Source organism: Podarcis erhardii (assembly GCF_964252035.2).
Source record: "Podarcis erhardii genome assembly, chromosome: 17".
Taxonomy (NCBI): Eukaryota; Metazoa; Chordata; class Lepidosauria; order Squamata; family Lacertidae; genus Podarcis; species Podarcis erhardii.
The window spans coordinates 22,297,085-22,324,853 of NC_138515.1; the positions used below are offsets into that span (position 1 = coordinate 22,297,085).

Here is a 27,769-nt window from a genome sequence, read left to right on the forward strand (position 1 = left end):
CCTGAAGAGAGAGAGAGAAAGAAACAGCAGCTATTTCTTTGCTGCTTCCCTCCCAGAAGACGAGGGGAAATGACATCACACAGAGCCTTCTCTGTCAATTACATTTCTGTGATCTGAGTCTGTCTATCAGCAATACAGCTCTATGGTCTTAACCCCTTCTCATGCTAACTAGCAAGAATATGCACTGTTAGATTTGATTGCAAAATCTTTCACAGGGGAAACTTCCAGAGCAGATTGGGGGGGGGGAGAGGGGGTGTGAGAAAATGGAAGTTCTGCGCCATAAGCAGAAGTCATTCAGCTTGCACAATGACTTAGTTGGTACAAGCCCAGGAGTTTAATAATGGATCTCATAACTTCACATTTAGTGTGCCCCTCAGGTACATACTTCAGATGCAATACATGAACTATAAGGAGTGGGGCGGGGGAATAGTTCCAATATTGTTGGGATCCTACACTGAAATCACGTTGAAGAAGAACTCCTGGAGAAAGTTTGAAGTCAAATTCATATGGAAACTGAATGGCTACAACTTTGAAGGCATCTGTAAGGTTATATTTTTTTCCTTTTCACTCCCTCAGTCTCTATTGCTGTTATCTTGGAAGTACAGCAGGGAAGAAATAAGTAAAAGGAGTCAGCGCCTTCCATACTTCACAAAGAAACACTAGCAAAAGCTGGGTGCCCTTTGACATGGAGAGAACACAAGATGCAAAGCCTTTAGCGTTGCTTCCGGACATAAGCAATAGCTCATTAGAGCAGGATGACTGCCTTCAGTGAACCAAGATGACCTGTGGTACGAAAGGAGCAGAGACCTGTAAGCATTAAAAAAAAAAGTTTGGAAAATAAAAAATAACAAAGGAACTCATCACACTGACCATCAAAGGATTACTTGAAGCACTGTGAATAAGCCAGTGAGCTCAGAAAAAAACTGAATTCTTTGTTCTCTGGTGTTATAAATTAATCTACTGACTAGTTTACTTGTACAACAGTTATATCCACTGTATTAAACTTTTACTGCAATGGATTCCCCCAGAGAATCTTGGGGATCATCGTTGGGTGAAGTTGCTGAGAATTTCCCATTAGCTCCTGTCCAGGAACTGCATTTCCCAGGATTTCCCTGTGAGAGGAAATGAATATTAAATCAGATACACATCTGCAATATATACATGCCCATTATTGCATTTTCATTTTCCCTTAACAAATATTTAAACCAGACAGATCCAAATGTATTTGGTAAATGTAGGTTTTGAAATCGAATGTGATTTTTTTAAAAAACACACACCCAGTTTTCACTATTTCGTTTGCCTTTGATTCTAACAACTTCATTGCGATTCTCTGTTTTTTATAATAATAATAATAATAATAATAATAATAATAATAATAATAATAATTTATTATTTGTACCCCGCCCATCTGGCTGGGTTTCCCAGCCACTCTGGGCGGCTTCCAAAAAAGATGAAAAATACACTAAAATGTCACATATTAAAAACTTCCCTGAACAGGGCTGCCTTCAGATGTCTTCTGAATGTCAGGTAGTTGTTTATCGCTTTGACATCTGATGGGAGGGCGTTCCACAGGGCGGGTGCCACTACCGAGAAGGCCCTCTGCCTGGTTCCCTGTAACTTGGCCTCTCGCAGTGAGGGAACCGCCAGAAGGCCCTCGGAGCTGGACCTCAGTGTCCGGGCAGAATGATGGGGGAGGAGACGCTCCTTCAGATATACTGGAAGAGGTCGTTTAGGGCTTTAAAGGTCAGCACCAACACTTTGAATTGTGCTCGGAAACGTACTGGGAGCCAATGTAGGTCTTTCAAGACCGGTGTTATATGGTTTCGGCGGCAGCTCCCAGTCACCAGTCTAGCTGCCGCATTCTGGATTAGTTGTAGTTTCCGGGTCACCTTCAAAGGTAGCCCCACGTAGAGCGCATTGCAGTAGTCCAAGGGGGAGATAACCAGAGCATGCACCACTCTGGCGAGACAGTCTGCAGGCAGATAGGGTGTCAGCCTACGTACCAGATGGAGCTGGTAAACAGCTGCCCTGGATACAGATTTGACCTGTGCCTCCATGGACAGCTGTGAGTCCAAAATGACTCCCAGGCTGCGCACCTGGTCCTTCAGGGGCACAGTTACCCCATTCAGGACCAGGGAATCCTCCACACCTGCCCGCCTCCTGTCCCCCAAAAACAGTACTTCTGTCTTGTCAGGATTCAACCTCAATCTGTTAGCCACCATCCATCCTCCAACCGCTTCCAGACACTCACACAGGACCTTCACCGCCTTCACTGGTTCTGATTTAAAAGAGAGGCAGAGCTGGGTATCATCTGCATACTGATGAACACCCAGCCCAAACCTCCTGATGATCTCTCCCAGTGGCTGCATGTAAATGTTGAAAAGCATGGGGGAGAGGACAGAACCCTGAAGCACCCCACAAGTGAGAGCCCAGGGGTCTGAACACTCATCCCCCACACCACTTTCTGAACACGGCCCAGGAGGAAGGAGCGGAACCACTGTATGACAGTGCCCCCAGCTCCCAGCCCCTCAAGACGGTCCAGAAGGATGTTATGGTCGATGGTATCAAACACCGCTGAGAAATCCAGCAGAACTAGGAAACAACTCTCACCTTTGTCCCTAGCCCGCCGGAGATCATCAACCAGTGCGACCAAGGCAGTTTCAGTCCAATGATGAGGCATGAATCCCGACTGGAAGGGATCCATTTTTACCTGAAAGTCAAGTTCTATCGATTTCAGTTACTGTCTTTCAATTTATTCTCTCTCTCTCTCTCCCCCCCCCTCTCTCTTTTGATGGGGTGGCAATCCCAAATCATGCGCTTCATATTAAATGGCAGAAGCCAACCAATGAACTCCAAGATAACAAAGCAAAATAGCACTGGATAGGAAAAAAATGTTGTGAAAAAATTGCAGTGCTCGGAAGAATATTAAAAATGTACCAGCTCTTCATTGCAGTTCACGCTGAAAGAAAACTCCAGATGTTACTTTAAGTGAGCATTGCACCAGATGCAAAAACCTGATTAGGTGATCCTAAGAAAAAGAGGTCATCTTTCTTTCTTTCTTTCTTTCTTTCTTTCTTTCTTTCTTTCTTTCTTTCTTTCCAAGGGAAAATGTATGAAAAGCCCCCTCTTGACAGATTGCCTCTCACTGCCGATCCTTTAGATGCACCCAGCTGTGTCGCTGCTGCTTTCACGTTGCACTGATTTGATTCCAAAAGCATGGGGGAAGGGGTATTCCTTTCTGCAAGAGCAGAAGCAGGGCCCTTGTGGGTGGTTGCATGCTGTACAATGCACATGCACAATAAAAAGAAAAGAGCTGGTCTTTGCTTCCATCTCTTCTCACCTCTGGGCAGCTTCCTTTTGCCAGAAGATGCTTTAGAAAGATGCCCATCAGTGGTCCCTTTTTTGATGAACTGGCAGAAGACTCTAACCAAGAGTGCTAAACTTTCCCAAAGCACTGGGAGTGAAGCTCCACAGTGATACAGCATCACTTTGACTAAGGCTTGTAGGTATAATATGGTGGGGACCTTATTATATGTTCTAGGAGTGGTGGTGAGTTTCAGCTCCTGTGAATTTCACACCCCTACAATGAAAATTGTTCTGGGGCATTTCAGTCCTCCTTCCTCTGTCTACCCTGCAAAATTTGAGTCAGCGCTACTAACTAATTTTTAGGTCAGCAATAAAGAAGCAGAGTGTAGAATGAGCAAGCAGGCACTCCTCTGCTGATACCTCTGCCTCTGATCCTTCACACTCCAAGATGCTTTCAATATCCTTTCTGTCTCCTTTTCTCTCTCTTAGAGCTGAATGCTCCACCCTATTGTGAGCAAAAAAATTGGGATACAACATTTTCACCAAATATCCTCCATTATCAGAAATAATTCTATCCAGAGAAATTTAGGCCCAGTTAATCCCAAACAAAACTATATTGCTAGTTTAAACTGGTGGATGAAGGAAATAATAGCATAAGGTCGAGGGTCTGGCAGGAATGGGGGGGGGACCACTGCTTACTTCAACAATATAATTGATGGCTTCCACATGTGCTGGAAATTCTCAATCCATGGTGACAATATTGGGGATGTGCATCACCCAATATTATGTTGCTCAGAATGGCGTTATTTTCCTAGGCCATTGGGAACAGCATTCTGCTTTGATTTAGTCACAATTCCGATTGCATCATTTATTAGTAAATGTTGACAATCAGCAAGGCAGCCTGGAAAGTCTCCAGAACGAAGACCCATTAATTCAGCAATCTTATCTTGAGAGAAAGAATGGTGCAAACAGGCCCTGCTCCTTGTTTAAGATGGCTTTAGTCCATGCGAACTCATGCCTTGATAGTCATTCCTTTGATAACTGTTCAGTCTCTTGAGAAGAACATCAACACATGTGACCAAACTTATCGACATCTCTGTATCTCCCACGAAAACATTGCATTCTCGAGTTTTAAATGTATCTTGTTAACAACACCCTCAAAGTGTTGAAGGGTTTTCTCAGCACTTTCCCATGGTGAATGACTTTTAAGTTCAATTCATCTGTGATAGAAAGCTAGCTGACTTTTGTTGCATAGTTATAGTCACACAAGCACAGTCACCAGGAAGTAATGCATCAGCCACCACTTAAAAATGCACTCTCAAATCCCAAGGGTAAAATATCGGTAGGGGACCATATTGCATTATGTGAAGGAGAAAGTTCAGTAGGGCCAAATGTCCCTGTGGATAAACTGTATAAACTGGTCTGAAAGGACATGATGCAGCTAAGCAAGTCAGGAGCTGACCAGTGCCTGCATGGGAGACTCCCTTGATGGAACAATGGTGGGGTATAAATATAAATGTTTCTTTTTTCAAGACCAAAACCAAAATGGTGCTTTGCTTTGATGCCTTCTATTTTTAAAAAAGTAATATTTTATTCTTTTTCCATACTGAAAGTTATATTTGTTACTCAACAATTATACTCCAAATCAACAAAACTAGTGACTTCTTGCTCCCCCAACATCAATGTTTATAACCCAATTTGCATACAATTGCATTGTTGAGGTTCCCTCTTATCTACAGTGGTGCCTCTGGTTGTGAATGGGATCCGTTCCGGAGGTTCGGCTGCATCCTGAGGAATTCGCAACGGGAGGTGCTGCTTCTGCGCATGCGCGCGGCGTGGTTTAGTGCTTCTGCATGTGCGGCGAAACCCGGAAAAATACTTCCGGGTTTGCCGTGTACATATCCCGAATAATCTAACTTCTGAGGATGAAGGATTGAGTCTGTTTTCGGTCAATGCCCATTTAGATGTGCTCATTTGTAAGTCGGTTCACTTCCATTTCTGCATTGTTCTGCATTTTTATTTTAAAAGCACGCAAACATTTGGTTTTTTGTAAGCATTTTATCACAAAACACATTTTGCACATTTCTGGTACTTTTTTCTAGCTAACAACTGCAGTGTATCACAAAATTAAGAGAGGGTAGCTGGATTCTTTTCCCACTCTTTTCTAGGGAGTGAGATTCAGGCCTGTTCATTTAAAAATGCAGATGGAACAATTCACCTAACAAAATCCTGAAGCCTCTTTTCTACCCAATGGCATTTCCAAAGTACTCATTTGTGGGGTTTTTTTAACCTGCCTCTCAGTGTAATGAGTGGTTTTTCTGTCCTCCAAGACAACCCTATCCCCAAGAGCAGGTTCATTTCCTATTTTAAGGAAGTAAATAGTTGGGATGTAAATATTATTCTTCCTAAAATACATCCATTGTTTGGAATAGCTGAATACAGACAATGGTGCGATGTACCTGCGAGCATAGCATTGCCTGTTGATTTGTACTTCAGGGGCCATTGCTCAAGATGCCTCATTGAAAAGAATTAAGCCCACACCCTCCAACCTAAGGAAAAGTGGGACATTCCAGGATCAAATCAGAAACCCGAATGGCTTCTGTAAATCTGGAATTCTCCCTGGAAAATAGGGAAGCTTGGAGGGGCTGGAAGTCTGGTGGCCCATGAGAACAACCAAGGTAGGATCAATACCCTGCAGTTATACCGCTCAGACCAGTAAAATAATGGCCAGCTAGTAACATGAAGGGACATGGGTGGTGCTGTGGTCTAAACCACAGAGCCTAGGGCTTGCCGATCGGAAGGTCGGCGGTTCGAATCCCTGCGACGGGGTGAGCTCCCATTGCTCGGTCCCTGCTCCTGCCAACCTAGCAGTTCAAAATCACGTCAGGTGCAAGTAGATAAATAGGTACCACTCCAGCGGGAAGGTAAACGGCGTTTCTGTGCAATGCTCTGGTTCGCCAGAAGCAGCTTAGTCATGCTGACCACATGACCCAGAAGCTGTACGCCGGCTCCCTCAGCCAATAAAGCGAGATAAGCACTGCAACCCCAGAGTTGTTCACGACTGGACTTAACGGTCAGGGGTACCTTTACCTTGCAATACGAAGCAAAAACACACAGCTGGACTTAAAAAAAATTAAGAACACAAGAAGAATCTGCTGATCAGGCCAATGCCCCATCTAGACTAGCATCCTGTTCTCATATTGAGCAATCAGATGCCTATGTGAAGCCTGAGAGCAGGATATGAGCACATCAGCACCCTTTTTACCTGCGATTCCCAAAAACTGGCACCCAACAGTGGAGGTACAACACTTAGCTAGCAGCTACTGAAAGGCTTATCCACACACGAAATTTGTCTAATCCTCTTTCGAAGCTACCCAAGTTGAACTCAAGACAAGGGTGGGTCTTTCTCCCTCTTGCATCTATGTGGAGCCATCCCTTCCAAAGAACAGCCCAGAGAATCAACAACAGCATCCTGCTTCCCTTCCACTAACTTGATTTTTCCTTAGAGTTTCTGGACATCGACCTTTTCCTAACGCAATTTCTCACGTGGTAAAAATTTCTGCTTTCATTAAAAGCTGTTTCATTCCAGTGGGACAACAATTCCAAGGTTATTCCAAGTGCTCTTTTCCCTTGTAAATCAAGCCAATCAGGAAGCTCCACGATTCACAGACTCTGTGCTCCATTTACTGTTTCCACCCTTCAGTGTTTCCTGCCATTGTTCTTACAAATGCCTCTGAAATGAGTGTGATGTGTCAGTCCTCTTGAGTTGCCGCCCTTACCTTCGGTTAGGGGAATTTGAGGGGCTATTTCAGAGGAAGTGAAACTGAAAAGCTCTTGGCTTCTCTTTCAATGTGGCTTTAGGCTGCCATTTCCCAGGACAAGAGGCAGATTCTGGGAAGAGAGGCTGGCAGTGATTAATGAATGGAAGAAGCCAGCCAGCCAACACTTGTTCCTTCTCCTGCCTATGCACAGACAGATGAGAATGAAAGCTGGCTGTCAAGAGATGAATGGAATTTGCCTCCTTATCAGTAGAAAGTGCTGAAGGGCAGCAGCAGGCAGCTCCAAGTTCAGAATTTTAATATGAGCTGCTCTATCTTTCTGAGTGCTTCCAGACTGTTTACTTTAATTTGGATGGGATTCAATCATACGCGGGGGGGGGGGGGGGGATCAGGTTGCACCCCACCAATCAGACTTTTTTGCAATTAAAAAAGTGATAATAGTGATAATAGTAATAATAGTAATAGTAATAGTAATAATAATAATAATAATAATAATAATAATAATAATAATAATTTATTTATACCCCACCCATCTGGCTGGGTTTCTGCAGCCACTCTGGGTGGCTTCCAACAAAACATTAATATACATTAAAAGCCTCCCTAAACAGGGCTGCCTTCAGATGTATTCTAAATGCCAGGTAGTTGTTTTTCTTTTTGACATCTGGTAGGAGGGCGTTCCACAGGGTGGGTGCCACTACCGAGAAGGCCCTCTGCCTGGTTCCCTGTAACCTCACTTCTCGCAGTGAGGGAACTGCCAGAAGGCCCCCAGAGCTGGACCTCAGTGTCAGGGCAGAACGATGGGGGTGGAGACACTCCTTCAGGTATGAGGAAAGACACTGGAAAGTGTAGGCTAACCAATGCTTGACATAACACCACCACAACCACCACCACCAATAGTATGCCACCCATCTGTCTGGGTTACCCTAGTCACTCTGGGCAGCTTCCAACAAAACAGTAAAACATGAAACATTTTGCTAATTATAATGCTCGGGGCTTCCTGGAAATGAATCCTTGCCAAAAACCTGCTTTTAGACCTTACTCTCCATGATGGTGATTTCAATAATAAAATACTTTTTTTAAAAAAAAAGGCATTGTGCTGTATGCCTTGCTTCTACAGTGTATTCATTTCTGTGATAAGTGAAGACACACTTTTTCGTCAGGCTTTTAGAGGTGGCGAGGTGTGATGGGTGAAGTCATTTCTAAATACGACACTGCCACTGTATTAATGACATAGGTATTTTATGGGAATTTTTTTTAATGGTTTTATTATGTGTTGCTTTTTTATTTTGGTGCTGTAGGGTGATGTAACCATAAATACATAAAGGTTGCCTGGTCTGCTAATGACAGCTGGACAATCAGGCAACATTAAGCCGTGTCTGCACTGGGTCAGGCAATGGCGTAGCGTGGGTTGCCAGTGCCCGAGGCAGCATGGAGGGGTTGGGTGGGAGGAAGGGAAACGGACAGAGTATGCATGCACATTCAATGGTGTTATGTACTAAGCTTGGATCCTAGAACAATGGGCAAGTAGGATCCTAGAATGCAACAACTGATTGGCTTGCAGAAAAAGACCAATCAGGCTCCAGGAGGAAGTTAATCAGCCTATTAGGCTAGTAGCATCGTAGAATGCAACAACTGGTTGGCCTGCAGGAAAAGACCAATCAGGCTCCAGGAGGGAAGCAGAATCAGCCAATCAGACGGGACTCATTGTGTAAATAATGTATATAAAATCCTGAGGTTTGGGGGGCAATTCAATCACTGTGTTACAAACTGCAATAAAGAGCATGAAATCACTACAGGACTCTGAGTATACTTCAAACTGCCTAACAAGAGTCCGCATCACCCAGGAGATTGCAGCCACAGAGATAAGAAAAGAAGAGTCCTTCCATTGTCTGGAGAGGTCACTTCCTGGTTCGCATGGAGAAGCTGTTTTTAACAGAGCCCAGCAACCGAAGTGTTCAACTGTATTGAGCCAGCACCTAACAATTTTGCACCCAGGGCAACCGCCTCTTTGCCCTACCACACTACGCCACTGGGGCCAGACTTAGACCAATGGGTATCAGCCCAGGAAAAGTGTAAACTTCCAAAGCCATCCCAGTCAGAAGCTGTACATATTAATGATTGCAAAGACAGGAAATAAGGGTTTTGGAGGAGCATTTCTGATCCTTTGCTCACATCAAATGAAGCTAACTCAAGCTGAGTCATAACTGTCTCGTTTCCAGATGGCTTTCAAGCCAGAAGTAAGGACAGCATGCTTAACAGCATCACAGCGTCAATTTAGGAAAACAAAACAGCAACCACACAGATAACGGCAGAAAATCCCCTGTTGCCTCATGGGATGCTGGAATCAAGAGGACTGAGCTGTGGGAAGCAAAGAGATTTCACACTGGTTTCTTTCCCAGAATTTCCAGTAAGAGTCAGCTGATGACTTCCTGCCTGGATGGGTTGGGTCTCAGTCAAGTCGGGTGAACTGCTTCACCCTGAGGGGCCTTCAGAACAGTGTGGAAGTTCCAAGAGAAGGAGAAGAAAAAGAAGAAAATCCCAGCCATCTGGACTGTTTCAATCTGAGGGGTAAAAATCAAGGCGAGAGCAGCACCTGCAACCCAGACATTTGGCAGAGACCTAAAAGGGATTTCGCATGAAATAGTTTATGGCTGGATCATGTGTAGAACTCCTGACTGGTCATTTCCAGATATCAGAAAGACTGATCTGTAAATTTAAGGAGCACCAAAGATTTCCAAGCAACCATCGTCACTGCTTCTAACCCAGCACTGAACTCACAAAAGTATTTTGATTTTCCTGAGCCTTTGTAGAAAAGGCAAGAAGCAAACCAATTCCCTCCCTTTTGATGTTTACACAATCCAGGTCAGGCCTGTATCAGGTCAGGTCTGACCAGTGCTGTTTTTCTAGAGAAAGAGGTGCCAGAACTCACCACGAACACCTTCCTTGTTCTTAGGGAACAAGGAAGCCCTATGCTGCCTCGGACCCACGTACCTACGGGACTGCCTCCTCTGGTATGCCCCACGGAGGAAGGAGGGAAGGAAAGGGTTGTTGTTGCCCGCAGCACCCCTGACCATCATTCAAGGCACCCCTGGGTGCCATGGCACACTGGTTGAAAATGGCATTAGGCCATAAAAGATCAGAAAATAAGTTCAGTTTTAATTTCTGAAGCAAAAGCTTATTTTTACTACAATGCAGGGGGGCATCTAGTGGACACCGATATTATAGCAAGTACTATAAAAATGAAGGCGGTCCTTTGCCCTCTCCCAAATTAAGAGACTTTATCTAATGGATGGAAAGCACAGTTTTATATTTCTGAGGGGGTGGGGACATAGTTCTGTAACTCAAGCAAATCACCCAAGTCCAGTTTGTCACAACTATGTCCTATGGAAAGCGATGGGACTTAAGTTAATGGTGAGTTAAGTTGGTTGTGGTTTCAAAGGGACTTAATTAATTTTAGGGTCTCAATTAATTTTAGCTGGATTCAGGCTGGTTTTTATATTCAATAATGTCTAGGCTGCTCTGAAAGGCTGCAGCTTGTTGGCAGAACATGGGTGCTTCCAGGTATTGCTATTTTGGGGGGCAGAATTCAATGTCATGCTGAAAAATTCAAGTTGTGCAGTTAAAGTGGATTTTTATTTTGGTCTTGTAATAGTAGATCTTGGGGCTTACCCATGAAATTTATTGGCACAAGCTTCAGAACAAACACAAGAACATACATGCTCATATGGTGTTTATTTGGTTTTGGTGTTCACTGCCATAGGCTGCAACGATATTTGCTGGACTAGATAGGGAGGGTTAGATCTGTTAGCCAAGACATGTAAAATGTTTGAAGGCAGATGTAACTTTAAATACCAGTGGGGGGCAGAAAAGCAACAAGGGAGAGCAGTTGCCTTTATGCTTTGTTTGGGGGCTTCCAAGAACAGCTACACCTCCCAGTTCTCCTTGCATTCTGGTGATATTGAAGAAACATACCTTTCAACATACCCTCCAACATTTTTCTAACAACAACAATTTTATTATTTATACCCCGTCCACTTGACTGGGTTGCCCCAGCCACTCTGGGTGGCTTCCAACATATATGAAACCATAATAAAACATTAAACATTAAAAAAAGCTTCCCTATACAGGGCTGCCTTCAGATGTCTTCCAAAGGTTGTATAGTTACTTATCTCATTGGCTCAGGGGTTGCATGACTCCATGCCCTCCAACATTTCTCCGATGAAAATAGGAACATTCTAAGGAAAAGCGGGACATTCTGGGATCAAAACTGAAACTGGGACAGCTTCTGTAAATCTGGGACTGTCCCTGGAAAATAAGGACACTTGGAGGGTCTGAGAATATAAGAAGAGCTGTACGGGATCAGGTCAAATGTCTGTCTAATCCAGCATCCTTTTCTCACAGCAACAACAACAACAATTTTATACCCTGCCCATCTGGCTGGTTTTCCCCAGCCACTCTGGGCGGCTTCCAACAAAGTATTAAAATACAGTGGTCTGTTAAACATTAAAAGCTTCCCTAAACAGGGCTGCCTTCAGATGTCTTCTAAAAGTCTGGTAGTTGTTCTTCTCTTTGACATCTGGTGGGAGGGCATTCCACAGGGTGGGTGCCACTACCGAGAAGGCCCTCTCCCTGGTTCCCTGTAACCAGATGCCTGTGGCAGGCACACAAACAAAGAAACGAGTGCAACCGTGCTCTCCCTATCTGTGATTCCCAACAATTGCCATTCAGAGGTACCTTGCACCTGGCAGTTAAAGCAGAACATAGCTATTGTGGCTCACAACCACTGACAACCTGATGGACCACAGATCTACCTATTTTAAAGCTATCAAAGCTGGTGGCCATCCCTAAAACTTGTGGCTGCAGAGCCCATAGTTTAACTATCAATACGAAGCAGTCAACTGCATGCACAGTAGCCAACAAAGCATGAATTTTGACCTACTATTGCGCGACAGACAATGTGTCTGGCAAATTAATTTCCTTCGCATCTAAAACACCGTACATTTTGTCTGTGCTCTTCCTAAGGTCTTTGTTTGTGTGCGTCATATGGCTCACACCCTAGAAATGATTACAGAATATGAATTTAGATCGTTTCATTAAAATTAAAACATTGGAAAGAAGAATATAAGGAAAATGTTGGACTATGATACAATAACAGAGGAACGGAAGTGAAAAGCAGCAAATAATATTAAGAAGAAAAGGCTAATAATTAGTGATTTTGGCGAGATTGGTGTACATTCCATGGTTTATTTTAAACTGGCTTTGTGGATTTTAATACTGTATGATTATATTGTTGTAACGCACCCTGGGACCTTGTGGTTAAGGGCAAGTGAGAAATCCCTTAAACAAGAAATCAAACAATAGTAATACAGTACTGCAATTACTAATATATATATATATATATATATATATATATATATATATATATATATATATATATATATATTAAGGTGGGAAACTGGATGGGATGGCAAATTTAAGCTCCTGCAATTGCACTGGGGGTGAAACGGGGGCTGATTCTGCTCAGCTTTGTTCCATCTAGGAATCAATGAATCTCTCCATTTTGGTTTCTCTCAGATTCTCATTTGTCCAGTCTCAAGGATAGTTCTCCATATTTCTGCATCAGTTTGTGCTCTTTTCTTTTCTTTTTTAAAGAAAACTCATCGTGAAGAATTTATGGGATGATTTTTTAACTAAACAAAAACCACAAATAGCTGCAGAAATGTGGAAAGCTGAATTTGATATTGGGAAAATGTGAACCAGAGAACTGAAATTGGCAGATCCTTCCATCCAGTGGTGTCGCATGGGGTGCCAGTGCCCGGGGCAGGCAAGCCACAGACAGGCAGGGCCATGCTGCTTCACCTGCCTGCCCATGCAGGGAAAAGCCCAGCCAGCAAACACAGCCTTTGGCCGGGCCACACTGGGGTCACCCCTTGCCTGCCTTCCTCTGTGTGCACCCACTCACCATGGGTCTGAGCTGCTCTGCTGCCTTTACCCGGACGGGGCAGGGATCCCTGTGAAAGCTAGCACCTGTGTTGCACTCCCTCAGAATTTTGTGCCTGGGGCCATGGCCCCCCTGGTCCCCCCATGCTACACCACTGCTTCCGTCCCTACTCTCCACTTCCACTTCACTGTTGATCATTTTATGAACCTATATCATGCCCTGCCCCTCCCCAAGGTCTCAATATATCACTCCTTACAATACCAAATTGTGTGCATGCAGTTGTGAGGGTAGGGAGTACAACAGAAATGCCTTTAAATCTGCCCACAGTTGGTTTTCATTTGGAGAGTTTTACAGTTTCCACGAGAGACCTTAAAAGTCATACGTACTTCTCCCATTTATAGATATATTTATACAGCTGTTTAAACGCCAGCGTAATTTACAATGAAGCCAGGACAGTAAAATAGTTACTAAAGTGACTTTCTTTAAGCCAAATACATGTCTCAGAAAGAAACACCACTGTACAAACAATTTGAATATAGATCAAAGGCATTTTAAATTAATGGTCCAAAATAAGTTGATCCAAAGAAATGTAATGCCGGTATTTTGTTTTTTAAACAGCACATCTGTGAGAATAGGCACATGCGCGCACATACACACGCACACTCAGAAATTAAAAAGAAATTCCAGAATGCTTTTATAATATTCATTACTTGGAACTGAGCCATGTTTAAAACCACTGCATACGTATGGCTAAACATCACAGGAAATGCAAGACTAGCATTTCAGCTACTTCAATATTTGATCTGGTGACAGTGGCCAAATTGGCTGTTGCAAAGGAAAACTGGAATGTGTGCTGAATCAGGGATCTAAGGGGGTGGAGAAACCGAAGAATTGGGGGGGGGGGGAGGGGGCATGGAGAGAGATACATATTCTCAGTTTTGCCAGGCTGACTTTCACATCAGATTTAGCCTCCATGGTGTTTGGTCTCCAGTGTTTGGAAGAAACAAACACAATCAAACTGAAAGGAGAAAGGTGCTTAAGGTGGCTAGTTGTGGGATATGGTAGTTTAGCATTTGGAGAAAGCTGGCTGCCAGTGGATGACAGTTCAAAATTTCAGTGCAGCGTTCAAAATCCACCAGCTGCATTTTACACCCTCTCCATTCTTAAGGAAATCAGCCCTGAGTGCTCACTGGGAGGACAGATCGTGAAGCTGAGGCTGCAATACTTTGGCCACCTCATGAGAAGAGAAGACTCCCTGGAAAAGTGCCTGATGTTGGGAAAGATGGAGGGCACAAGGAGAAGGGGACGACAGAGGACAAGATGGCTGGACAGTGTTCTCGAAGCTACGAACATGAGTTTGACCAAACTGCGGGAGGCAGTGGAAGACAGGAGTGCCTGATGTGCTCTGGTCCATTGGGTCACGAAGAGTCAGACACAACTAAATGACTAAACAACAACAACATTGGCCACTTGCAACTAAGTGAAGATGTAGACACCAGGACTGTGCCTGACATCTCCACCATCTGCAGGTGCATGCCTGGGGATCCTTGGATCTTGCCTGTTTTCACACACTAACAACACATCCTTAAGAATTCTATCCATGTTATTTTATCTGCACCATCAGATTGAATTTCAGGAACCAAAAAGTCACATTGAAAAATACGACTTTCGAGCTGTCTGGCCCCAAAACTAGACATTCCGTTTTGGCAAATGTAACCCTGGTTTAAGGAGCCATTTGGCATCTAGCTTATATTTTCCCAGTAGTGATGTATGCAAGTGAGAGCTGGACCATAAAGAAGGCTGATCGGCAAAGAATTGATGCTTTTGAACTATGGTGCTGGAGGAGACTCTTGAGAGTCCCATGGACTGCAAGAAGATCAAACCTATGCATTCATAAGGAAATCAGCCCTGAGTGTTCACTGGAAGGACAGATCGTGAAGCTGAGGCTCCAATACTTTGGCTACCTCATGAGAAGAGAAGACTCCCTGGAAAAGACCCTGAGGTTGGGAAAGATGGAGGGCACAAGGAGAAGGGGACGGCAGAGGACGAGATGGTTGGACAGTGTTCTCGAGGCTACCAGCATGAGATTGACCAAACTGCGGGAGGCAGTGGAAGACAGGAGTGCCTGGCGTGCCCTGGTCCATGGGGTCATGAAGAGTCGGACATGACTAAACGACTAAACAACAACAACAAAGGGTGCTGAGAACTGTTAGCAGACTCCTGTTCAGCGGCGTAGCGTGGGTTGTCAGCACCTGGGGCAAGGCAAGTAATTTGCGCCCCCTAAGCCGGGGCAAGGCAAGTAATTTGCGCCCCCTAACCCCTAACCATGGTCATTAATACTGACGGCTCTACTCTGAGGCAAACTTCGTGGTGACTACTGCCCTCCGTGGTGTTGTTTTTGCAATTAAAGGACCCCTGCCTCAAATAAAGCATCTTGGGGATTGGGGACTGGGATTTGCCAAGGGAGCTAGGAATTGCAGTTCAGTGGCGGGTCAGGGGGAGAGGGTCCCTTCCGCGTCTGGGTGCCGCGGGCCCCTTTGCACCAAGACGCGCGTCTTTGGGCGTCGCGGCGCAGCCTTCTCGGTCTCCCTCCCCGGCCCGGCTAGCCCCGACGCGGCTTCTTTCTGGCGTGGGGAGGGGGCTTCTTTCTGGCGCGGGGAGGGGGCGTCTCTGGGGCCAGTGCGTTGGCCGGCCTCCAGCGCGGGTGGGCAGGCCCCGTCGGGGCGGGTGGGCGGTCTTGGCGCACAGGCACTAGAGCGCAGGTGGCTCTGGCTGGGCGCTTCATTCGCCGCCGGTGGCGCGTTTGGCGGGCTGCACGCGTCCAGACAGTGACCTGAGCCTGGGCGGCGTGGCGCTTGGTGCCGGAGCCTCCGCCCGCAGCGCCCCGTCGGGAGACCCGGCTGGAAGGAGCCTCGAGCCGGCTGTCGGACGCGGCTGAAGCAGCCAGGGCGGCATGGCAGGCAGCAGCTCCTCGGCGACTCCGGAGGCAGCGAGCGCGCCCCCCCCAGAAGTTGCGCCCGGTGCGGCCGGCCCCCTCTGCACCCCACACGCTACGCCACTGCTCCTGTTTCCCCATAGAGCTACGGTCTCCAGAGTTCTCTGAGAAGAGAGGTTGACTGTTAAATCACTCTGAGATTCTGTGACAAACTGTTGGCATTTAATTTACAGCTTGCCAGCCAAATCTGATCCAATTGCTCATCTGGGCATATTTTACAGATTACTTCATCCTAAAAACTGAATGTCAACAGCTCCTTCAATACAGTGAGGCATTCTCATTTCTGCAGTGGGCATCAAACTGGAGGACTGCAGGCACTGAGAGCACATTCGGACACTGGAGGATCTGGTAATCCAACCATGGTAGGAGACAGAGCTGGCTGGAATTATTAGGGCTTACATTGGAGTAAAGCCCACTGAACTCAACGGGACTTGCTTCTGAGTAGATATGCACATGATTGCACTGCAAGATACAAGGACTTGCCATTCATAAGGAGGTTATCTCTAAGCAGGGCTGGACGATATTTGGTTTTCAACATTGTGATATATCACCAGCTAAACATTGCTATGTATCGCTATATCACGATGTTTGAAATAAGGATGGGGTTATGTAGAAGCATTGTGATTTTTGCATTTTGCACGTGTGCACCCACCCACCCACCCACCATGATTCGTGACATATTGCCAGGACAAAAATTATGAAACTGGTATCAAGATATGGACTTCAAACCAGTTTTGGATGATATATCAATATATTGCCCAGTTCTGTAACTGAGACTCTAATCAACCAAAGTTTATGCCATAATAATTTGTTACTCTTTATAGACATTCTACAAGGAATCTTGGGGCGCTGTAAAGACTAGCCGAGTTCCCAAAGGTGAGCTTTTGTAGACCAGAACCCAGTTTGTGAGATACATGCAGCTAGCTAGTACACATATATACACACAGCTAATATACAACACACTGCATCTCTTGTATGTCAGTTTGCAATGGATTCAAAACATAAATATAAATACAAGTGAATATTCGCAACAGCTATGATGGGATCAAGCTATGATGAGGTGCAGCTATGATGGGATCAGGTTGGTCTTCCGGGTGTAAGATATAGACTGTGTACTGATGGCTGTGCGCCTGCCAAGCTGATTCCTGTGCTTCAGCAGCAGAGGAGGCTGCATGCAAGAAACAACTGCCAATGTTTTATGTTCAACAGCGAACATGCAGCCTGGCAGACAGAGTTAATTAGTGCCTTCTGAATGACCTTCAGGGTGTGCTGGGAAAGAGTTTCATACTCAGGAGAAAAGGAACAGAAAAACAAGGGGATGGAACAAGTGGCGGGCGATGCTGTGTTACTATGCAACCAGCAGCCAGTGAGCCTCCCCTGACCACAATCTTGTTGGATACCCCTGTGCCTCCTTCTCTGCCCCAAAACTGTAGATGATGCTTTGTTCAGGTGTGCCTTGGTCAGGTGTGCCTTTGTCAGATAACCTGTCTACCCCCTTGCCACCTCAGGCAGTACTGTTTGCAGACCATCCTGAATGCTTCTTCCACTTAGATCTTTGCTCACATCTAGTTATGGGCGAGATCTGGTTTTCAATATCATGATATATCACCAGCTAAACGTTGCAATATAGAGGAACACCAACTTGGCCCCGCCATGCAGCATGCATGGCCCCAGCACCGAAATTTGTGGGTGCCTGGCCCCTTAATGGTAGCTATGTAGAGACATTGGCTGGCATCATGGTTCCCCCCGCATTATGATTTTTGCATAACACCCACCCATCCACCATGATTTTCAGTATATTGCCAGATCAAAAATTATGAAACTGATACCATGATATGGACTTCACACCAGTTTTGGACAAATATATTGCCCAGTCCTAACACACATGATTCACAATATATTGACAGGTCAAAAATTATGAAACTGATATCACAATATGGACTTCAAACCAGTTTTGGATGATATATCAATATATCGTACAGCCCTAGTCACAGCCGCACCATACATTTAAAGTACTCTTATACCACCTTAACAGAATCCTGGGAACTGAAGCTTGAATTTTAGAATATTATTATTATTATTATTATTATTATTATTATTATTAAAATTTGTATACAGTGGTACTTCGGGTTAAGAACTTAATTCGTTCTGGAGGTCCGTTATTAACCTGAAACTGTTCTTAACCTGAGGTACCACTTTAGCTAATGGGGCCTCCTGCTGCTGCCACGCGATTTCTGTTCTCATCCTGAAGCAAAGTTCTTAACCTGAGGTACTATTTCTGTGTTAGCGGAGTCTGTAACCTGAAGCGTCTGTAACCTGAGGTACCACTGTAGATCCCAGGGAGGTTCACAACACATAAATAGAAGATAGAAAACACATAATACACAATAAAAACAAAAAAACTAATAACACCCCCTAACACATTTAAAAAGGTATCAGATGTTAATAAGCCAAAGGCCTAGTTGAAGAGGAATGTTTTTGCCTGGCACCTAAGGGTGCGTAATGAAGGTGCCAGACATAGGTAAGAAGAGTTTGCAGTGCAGTGGCTCGTCTACTGTAGCCTACCATCCTGTTCTTGTAGAGATGAGCAGAAACAATGCACTCTGCTCCAGAAAGTCTGGAGTGGATTGCATCATTCAGTATGGATTCCAGGGACCTGCAGACACCTGCACATGCCCAGGGGCATTTAGCACGCTGAAGCATGGGTAGGAACAAACACCACCTGTTTAGCCTTCTGGGAGTATAGCCTAGAACAACCCTGGCAAAGTCTTCTCCTATGCACTGATGTCTCTGCAAAGAGTGTTCTTCTTGGCTACTTGGAGGTCTCTAAATATGGGCTAGGAGCATACACATGGCAGGGAGAGCTTGAATTCCACTTAGGGCAGGACTATGGCCCATCTTTAATATGAAATCTCACAGATTAACAGGTGTCGCCTGAATAATTTTACAGAAACTGCAAAATACAGAAACAGGACGAGGGGGGGGGGGGAGCGAGCAAAGTCCGGCGTATCACAGCTGGGCAGGAATGATCTCCACTGTGTAGCCATAGAAACTGATCCATTACGGAGGATGTGCTCTTTCCATAGGGGAGAAACAGATATACAGCAGTCTTTTAATTTTACACCAGAGATGGACATGCCTTCTGTCTGTGTATATTTCCTGGCTTTGGATTTTTGCACTGCCTCAGTAATGCAACCCTTTACCCTGTTTAAGGATGGTGAGGTTCATGCTACCTAATGGCGAAGGTATCATTTTGCTAACACAAGCTAAGCAACGAAAGCCAGTAGGCTTTGCTTTTGAGTGCTTACAACAGCATTAAGGCAAGCAACAAACTACGAGGGGAGCACTGTTATCTCTACTCCTAATTTCTCTTGCTTTGATATATAGCAAACCATATGTAATGCTGGTTAAGCCATACTTGGAAGAACTAAAAATGTGTTTAAAGAAAGACCTGCTTAATTACAGAACTAAATCCTGTAACATTCCCAAGCAGATAAAGTGAAAATTCAGTATTAATCACATCCTTGTTTATTGATATATGCTTTCCTATATAAAACGAGGGACGCGGGTGGCGCTGTGGGTTAAACCACAAATCCTAGGGCTTGCCGATCAGAAGGTCAGCAGCTTGAATCCCCGCGACGGGGTGAGCTCCCGTTGCTCGGTCCCTGCTCCTGCCAACTTAGCAGTTCAAAAGCACATCAAAGTGCAAGTAGATAAATAGGTACTGCTCTGGCGGGAAGGTAAACGGCGTTTCCATGTGCTGCTTTGGTTTTGCTAGAAGCGGCTTAGTCATGCTGGCCACATGACCCGGAAGCTGTACGCCAGCTTCCTCGGCCAATAAAGCGAGATGAGTGCCGCAACCCCAGAGTCAGCCACGACTGGACCTAATGGTCAGGGGTCCCTTTACCTTTACCTTTATACAATACAACAATAGTTATGAATGATTAACATTTGTAACACATTTAAAACACCTCTCGTCTCCCAAGAATCCTGGAAACTGTAGTTTACCCTTACAGAACCACAATTCTCAGCATCCATAATATACTACAGTTCCCAGAATTCTGCATAAAGTTACAGCGTACACACAGCCTGCTACACAGCCGTCAAAGCATAAAAGGAGGTTATGAAAACATGCAATTGTCACATATTTAATTCCTAGGTCTAACAATGCTATTTGGGTGGCTGGAGTGGTTGGTATGTTGATCTGCGTGATAATCCACAGGCACATCTTTACAAGCTGCCACACCTGGAATGCAATATCCACTCTAATTTTAGAAGAATATTTTGCAAAGCAGCTGCAACAAGCCAATACCAGAGTTGTCCCACTGAGCCTCCTAAAGCTTTGCTGAGCTGACGGGCTCCGGGGCGAGAAGCCAGAGAACTCAGTTTACCCATTTACATGCCATTCCAAAACCACTCTGTGGCAGCCTGCCCATCATTGATCTTACGGTAAGAGGGCAGTTAAACCAGCTATTCACAACATACTCCAATCCCCACCTCACGTACTGCTAGAGACACTGGCAAGCTTTTAGTAGCATATCAGATACCATTCACAGCTTCAGAGAGTGTCAGCTCGTATCTGTTACACTCAGATTCCAGCTCCGCTTCCAATATACTTTGAGCCAAGAGGCCTCAGCACAAAACCAGTAAAATAGCCTTCTAATTTTGGAAGAGAACACAAGAGCATGTGTGTGACAAGTTTTCACATCCACGGCACCACAAATACAGATTCTCACAATATTCTCACTGTTGTCCCTGGTAAGCAGTGAGGGCGATGAATTCCAGGGCTTTTTTGTGATGGTACTCACCGGTAGAGAGTACATACGTGTCTCCGATGAAAATAGGGACGTCCTATTCAATACCCTCCAACATGTCTCCAGTGAAAATAATAACATCCTAAGTGAAAGCAGGACATCCCGGGGAAAAATCAGAAACTGGTGCAGCTTCTGTAAATCCAGGTCTGTCCCTGGAAAATAGGGACACTTGGAGGGTCTGAGGGTACCTTCACCTTGTCGCACCAGCGCCGGAGGAGGAAAAAACTTAAACACGATAGCAGAGTTTCCAAAAATTAGACGAAAGGCAATTGTATATAATCCAGCCGAGCTTTACTGGTACTGAAGGCAAATGAGCATAATGGTCACAAATCCAATATAATCAGGATTGGCACAGTCCATAAAAAAATCCAGTTGCAGCACTTACAATAAAACTTACAAACTTATCATAAGTCTAAACCTTAACCATAAGCATACAGAACAGAACACTAGAACAAAGAGAGAGAAAGAGAAAGTGAGTTAGGGAGACCCAGGCTCCTCCTGTGGTACCTCGGGTTAAGTACTTAATTCGTTCTGGAGGTCTGTTCTTAACCTGAAACTGTTCTTAACCTGAAGACCACTTTAGCTAATGGGGTCTCCTGCTGCTGCCGTGCTGCCGGAGCACAATTTCTGTTCTCATCCTGAAGCAAAGTTCTTAACCTGCGGTACTCTTTCTGGGTTAGCGGCGTCTGTAACCTGAAGCGTATGTAACCTGAAGTGTATGTAACCCGTGGTACCACTGTATTATAGTCAGTATTACTTTGTGAAAGGGAACAGAGCCAGTTTAAACCAGCTGCACTCAGCTTCCCAGAATAAATAACCCAAACAAGAACCTTCTGCCTGTTTCTTTCACATAGAAAGAAAGCCTTCTTTCACAAAGAGAAGAAACCTTCCAGAACCCTCTCAAACTAATTAGAATAGGAAAGATCTCTACACATCAGATCAATACTTTCTGTACTAAGAAATGCAAACTGACACACCTTTCCCTCTTCCACCCATGGAAGCCATTTTGTGCTGGCACTCCTGGCACTTTTTCAAGACATGAGTCTTGAGCACCTCATTTTCCTATATACAAACATATGCTGCTCACATTGAATTCCACAGTATGCATAACATTGCATTTTAACAAGAAGAACAATAACAAGACCCCATTAATGCTCCCCAACTCCAAAGAAAGTTTCTGGTAACCAATGTTAACCAGCTGGCATCTCATTTACCACTAAGAAAAGCACTGCTTGTTTCAATCTCCAGAATCATTTGAAGGTGGAGATGAATTTCGGCGTTTGAATCCTCAATTAGCATATGTAAAAGTTTATTTTTTATTTTTACAAGGTAACATTGTTGGCATTTCATCTATACGGTACATCTCGATCAAAGCAAATCAATAATTTAACTGTACCAAGGAGGTATGAAACTCCTGATGTAGCCTGACAGGGGGAAATAATGGCTGAATATGAGAGAATGAGGTTGTTTTGAAAGCACTGTTTCAAGCATAATTAATGGAAGATGATAAGAGAGATCTCAACAAACTCCAGAAATATACAGATTTTCAATTGCACTTTCTGTGTCTGGTAAGAATCATTTCAGTCATCTGGGTGGATTAGTCGAATGTCAGAAATGGATTTAATCAGGAGTGGAAAGAGCCTGGGTTATTTCAGTGCCGATGGCGAAATCAGATGCCCACATTTCAGACTTTTGAGATGCCCCAAATATCAGTTTGCACCTAGTTTGGACAGCAGGGTAAACAAAAAACAAAAACTCTTGTGTTTCCAAACTGCATTGTGAGGAAAATTCCTCTGCTTTAGCTATCCTTTTTGGTGAGAATGAAACCAAAGAGTTTGAGGGAACACCAAACTACTCCATAAAAGGCAGCATTCACTAACTTGATGTCCTCTAGATAATATGGATTCCATCTTCCATTATCTCTGTCCATGGGCCCTAATAGGTGGGGTTGATTGGAGCTGTAGTCCACAACCTCTGGAGAACATTGAGTTAGCAAAGGCTGCAAGAAAAGCCACCTTTTTGGCAATAAGCTGCTTCTCTACATTTAAGCTTTTGCAAATTCTTCTCCATTTCCTTTCCATTCTTCATACTGAAAGGAAATCCTTGGGGGAGTACTGGAGGAAAAACAGTGGTAGTTGTGGTTGTGTGGTTGTGTTTAAAGGCTGAAATTGGGGTGAAGGCCATAAGCTACGTAAGAAGGTGGCTTAACCTTCAATTTTGTGCTTCCTTCCCCCGTAAGCATGGGCTGAACTAGACTTAGTCCCACATAATTCAGTTGTATTTGCTTCATGGACAGTATGTTAAGATTGCAAAGGAGTAAGCCTCACTAGAACACAGAAGTGCCCTTCATGTGCTGTCACATGTGAACGGGCAATGCAAGGGGCTGTTACTCCTTTTCCAACCCTGCCATCCTGTGGTTTTCTGTGGCAGCAAGTGGCTTTCTCTCATCCCATTCTGGATGCTTCATTCAGGCTACACCTCTCTTTGCTCCACTGTTTGTAACTATATATACCAATGTTAGGTAAAGGTAAAGGGACCCCTGACCATTAGGTCCAGTCGTGGCCGACTCTGGGTTTGTGGTGCTCAACTTGCTTTATTGGCCGAGGGAGCCGGCGTACAGCTTCTGGGTCATGTGGCCAGCATGACTAAGCCACTTCTGGCAAACAAGAGCAGCACACGTAAACACTGTTTACTTTCCCGCTGGAGCGGTACCTATTTATCTACTTGCACTTTGATGTGCTTTTGAACTGCTAGGTTGGCAGGAGCAGGGACCCAGCAACGGGAGCTCACCCCGTCGCGGGGATTCAAACCGCCAACCTTCTGATCGGCAAGTCCTAGGCTCTGTGGTTTAACCCATAGCGCCACACGCGTCCCTATATACCAATGTTACTTTGTTTAAATAAACACATACAGACTGTGAAATTTATGGCATCGTTGAGCCACTAGGTGGCACATAAGTTTCTCTTTGTCTAAAAACAAGACCAAGACCAAAATCATAGAGAAGTCTCTCTAAGCCTCATTGCTTCTTTCCACATTTTCCTTTTCCTTAACAGTACAGTTTCAACCATATTTACTCAGATATTAATTCCATGGAGTACAATGGAAGTGACTCCTGTGTAGATGTATATTTGGAACTTTACCTGACAATCCAATGCACACTAGGATTTCTCAGCAGGACTGGAAGATATGAAAAGGGATTATTACTGTCAGAAAGTTTTTCTTAATGTTTAATCTCCTTTCTTGTAACATTGGTTTGAGTCCTACGCTCCGGAGCAGGGGAAAACAAGCTCGCTCCCTCTTCCATGTGACAATGCTTGAGATATTTGAAGATGGTTATCATATCTCCTCTCTGTCTTGTCTTTTCAAGGCTAAACAGCTCCTTGAACCGTTCCTCATAAGGCTTGGTTTCCAGACCCTCCTCCCCCCTCCTCCTTCATCATCATCATCACATTCAACTCAGCATATGGGGATGAGTGATTTTATCCCCAAAGTTCCCACCACAGCAGGTCTCTGTTTCCCCACAATTTTAACTTCCAGCTGCTTAACTAGACATGGTCCCAGGCTGCAATGTCAACCCACTGGGATTTGAATACTTTGGGTAAGAAATGCGTTCAAATGGACACATGTCCAAGTACTTCACTTAACAAATATTTCCAGTGACAAAGCCAGTTGCATTTGGCCTACTACTCTGTTGAGCACAGCAGCAGTGAAACAAATTCACCACCATAAGAAGTGGCAGCAATTGCATAATGGAAACAATGAGATCACAGAGAGAGTGTGGATTTCCCTTGCTTGGCTATGAATGAGGCTGATTGTATTCTGTAGGTCCTCTCTGCCTGCCCACCCCGGATGGGTTTTTTTGGTTTCCTTTTTTATTTTTTTGCACTATGCACACTCAGGGAAAATGAGCCCCTGCCCCTGCTTTTCATAGCATGGGGTCAGGTTAGTTTGTGAAAAGTACCAAATAAGGGCTCATTCACCCCCACGGTGGGATGCTACGGCCAGCCTGATGCCTTGTTAGGATCCCGAGTTCAGCAATAACCCCATGATCCAGGCATGTATTTCTTAGACTTCTGTACTCCAAATTTTAAGAATCCAAAGTTCACCTGGTTGACCTAGGCAGGTCACTCACTCTCAGCCTAAACTATCTATCAGGAAGCAGGACAAACAAACACACCGGTCATCTGTATACACTAAAACATGCTATTGGAATAATTAACAGGACAATGAAGTAATTTAGAATAAATTATCCTCTATATTTACCTGAAAGTAATTTTTTTGGGAGGTGTGTGTGTGTTTATGACTGCAGACAGAGCAACAGAGAACCTTTCTACAAATTGCAGAAGGGTATGGTGCTAGTGGCTGGGGGAAGCCCAAGCAAATAAATACATTTGTATTTATTATCTTTGCCTCCTGAATAATATGTGGGATGGGGCATTCCAGAGAACAGACGCCACCACAGAGAAGGCCTGCTTTCGTACTTCCATAGGGCAGGGGTTGCCAATCTTTTTGGATCAATGGGCACATCTGCATACCAGAGGAACTGTCACGGGCATCTTACACACTGCAACTCATCACACACTGAATTTTACTGGCTACAATAGAACTGTTCCTTTCATGCCTAATTTGGGGAGAGAGGAGGAGCCTTGTAGGCACCAGCAAAGACCCCATTCAACATCCCAAAAACCAAAGTGCTGCACCAACATGTACAAAATAACCTCTCTGCAGCACCACAAATCTAACTCAATGCTGTAATGTTGGAAAATGTCAATCACTTCTCCTAGCTAGGCACTTATCTTTCCAAAAGGGCCAACACTGATGCCGAAATCCAGCATCGCCTGAGCTCTGCGAGTTCGGCTGTCTCCCAATTGAAGTGCAGAGTGTTTGAGGACTGGGACATTCACAGGGAAACCAAAATGCTTGTTTACAAAGCTACAGTGGTACCTCGGGTTACATATGCTTCAGGTTACAGACTCCACTAACCCAGAAATATTACCTCGGGTTAAGAACTTTGCTTCAGGATGAGAACAGAAATCGTGCTCCGGCGGCGCAGCAGCAGCATGAGGCCCCATTAGCTAAAGTGGTCTTCAGGTTAAGAACAGTTTCAGGTTAAGAACGGACCTCCAGAACGAATTAAGTACTTAACCCGAGGTACCACTGTATTATACTACCAACCTTACTACATGCTTGTGAAACATGGATCACTTATAAACGCCATCTCCAACTCCTCAAAAGATTCCATCAATGGTGTCACTGAAAATTTTACACATCACTTGGGAAGACAGGCAAACTAATATCAGTGTACTGGAAGAAGCAAAGATCACCAGTGTTGAAACAATGATTCTTCAACATCAACTTCGTTGGACTGGTCATGTTGTGTGGATGCCTGATGATCGTCTTCCAAAGCAACCAGTCTATTCCAAACTTAAAAATGGGAAACATAATGCTGGTGGTCAACAAAAGAGGTTTAAGGACTGTCTCAAGGCAAATCTAAAAAAAATGTAGTATAAACGCTGACAACTGGGAAACACTGGCCTGCAAGCACTCCAGTTGGAGAACAGCCTTTACCAAAGATGTCATGGGCTTTGAAGACACTCAAACTCAGGATGCAAGGGAGAAAGATGCTAAGAGGAAGGTACGCTTGGCAAATCCACACCGTGATCAACTCCTGCTCAGAAACCGATGTCCCCACTGTGGAAGGACATGTGGATCCAGAATTGGCCTCCACAGTCACTTACGGACTCATTGTTAAAACCGTGTTTATGGAAGACAATCTTAGTCGGCTACGAGTGATCGTCACAATGACAATCCTTGGTATAGGGGAAGGCTGTCCTTGAAAATGTCAATTGAAACATGAAATGGGAAGAAGAAGAAGAAGAAGAAGAAGAAGAAGAAGAAGAAGAAGAAGAAGAAGAAGAAGAAGAAGAAGAGGGAGCCCTGGTGTTTTCAGTCTTGGTTTGAAATGGTTGAAAACTGTGAAGTATTTATTTTCTCGGTGAAAGAGATGAGGCTGGGAACAAATAGGGCAGAATAATGTGGAATGGGAAAATGAGAGAACGAAGACTGATAAATTCTTAAGCACAGCACATTGGCTATTTCACAAGTGCTGCTTGTATTAGCAGTGGCTTTTCTCATCCCACATGTCTGCAATCCGAATGCATAACAAATATGAAAATGATTGTCAAACGTCAGAAGCTACTTCCATATCTGTGATTTATTTGATCTAATTGCATATATTATGATAAAAGCTGCAAAACAATTTTCAAAATATAGGGCTACCACATGTCTTGGATTTCCATTGGAATTTGTCTGGGTGGAATTTCTTGGAAAAGCCAGGTGTATGGCAACCTAAAAAATTTTCATTGAGATTTTGCAAAACGAAGAAGAAGAAGAAGAAGAAGAAGAAGAAGAAGAAGAAGAAGAAGAAGAAAGCTCAACAACTATGCCCCCCCCAATGAAATCTCAACAACTTTTGTATCCAGATGATCACTTTTTGAAATATGGCAACCCTAAATACAGCAAAACATGGTAAAAACACATTAATCCAGTACGCAATAGCAGCAACTGTAAAACAAAACAAACAAACCCCCACACAGTTACTCAATCCAGGTTTTAGTGTAACAACAATGTCATTAAAGCTGCCCGCATGCCCAGGGGAGCAGAAAAACTTTACCTGGCGCCAAAATGACAGTCAAGTTGGCACCAGGCATGCCTCCCTAAGGACAGCATTCCAAAGACAGGCGCTATTCTTTAATCACCACACCCTGTGCTTCTTTTTGAGGTGGTAGACAAAACAGGGGACATTAATTGTGCGACAAAGCAAATAAAAAGTATCAGATTGAGAGCATAGTAGAGAAAATAATAAAAGTGCAACTAGATTTAGAACTTGCTTTGTTTTTCATTGACTAACACAACAATATATACAGCAAAGAGA

At 44.3% G+C, this 27,769-nt stretch overlaps 1 protein-coding gene across 2 annotated transcripts in view; it reads right to left on the reverse strand.

The window, feature by feature from the left end:
* Window positions 1–993: 993 nt before the first annotated feature.
* Window positions 994–27,769, reverse strand: part of LOC309332494 (paralemmin-1-like) — an 83,910-nt gene continuing 57,134 nt past the window's right edge. Inside the window, exon 4 of one of the 2 annotated variants that reach the window (XM_081845723.1) lies at window positions 994–1,112. In XM_081845723.1, coding sequence (XP_081701849.1) covers window positions 1,007–1,112 — 106 coding nt within the window. In that variant the 3' untranslated portion in view covers window positions 994–1,006. Of the gene's footprint in view, window positions 1,113–12,081; window positions 12,141–27,769 lie in introns of those variants that run through there. The other variant, XM_081845724.1, reaches the window with a different exon arrangement.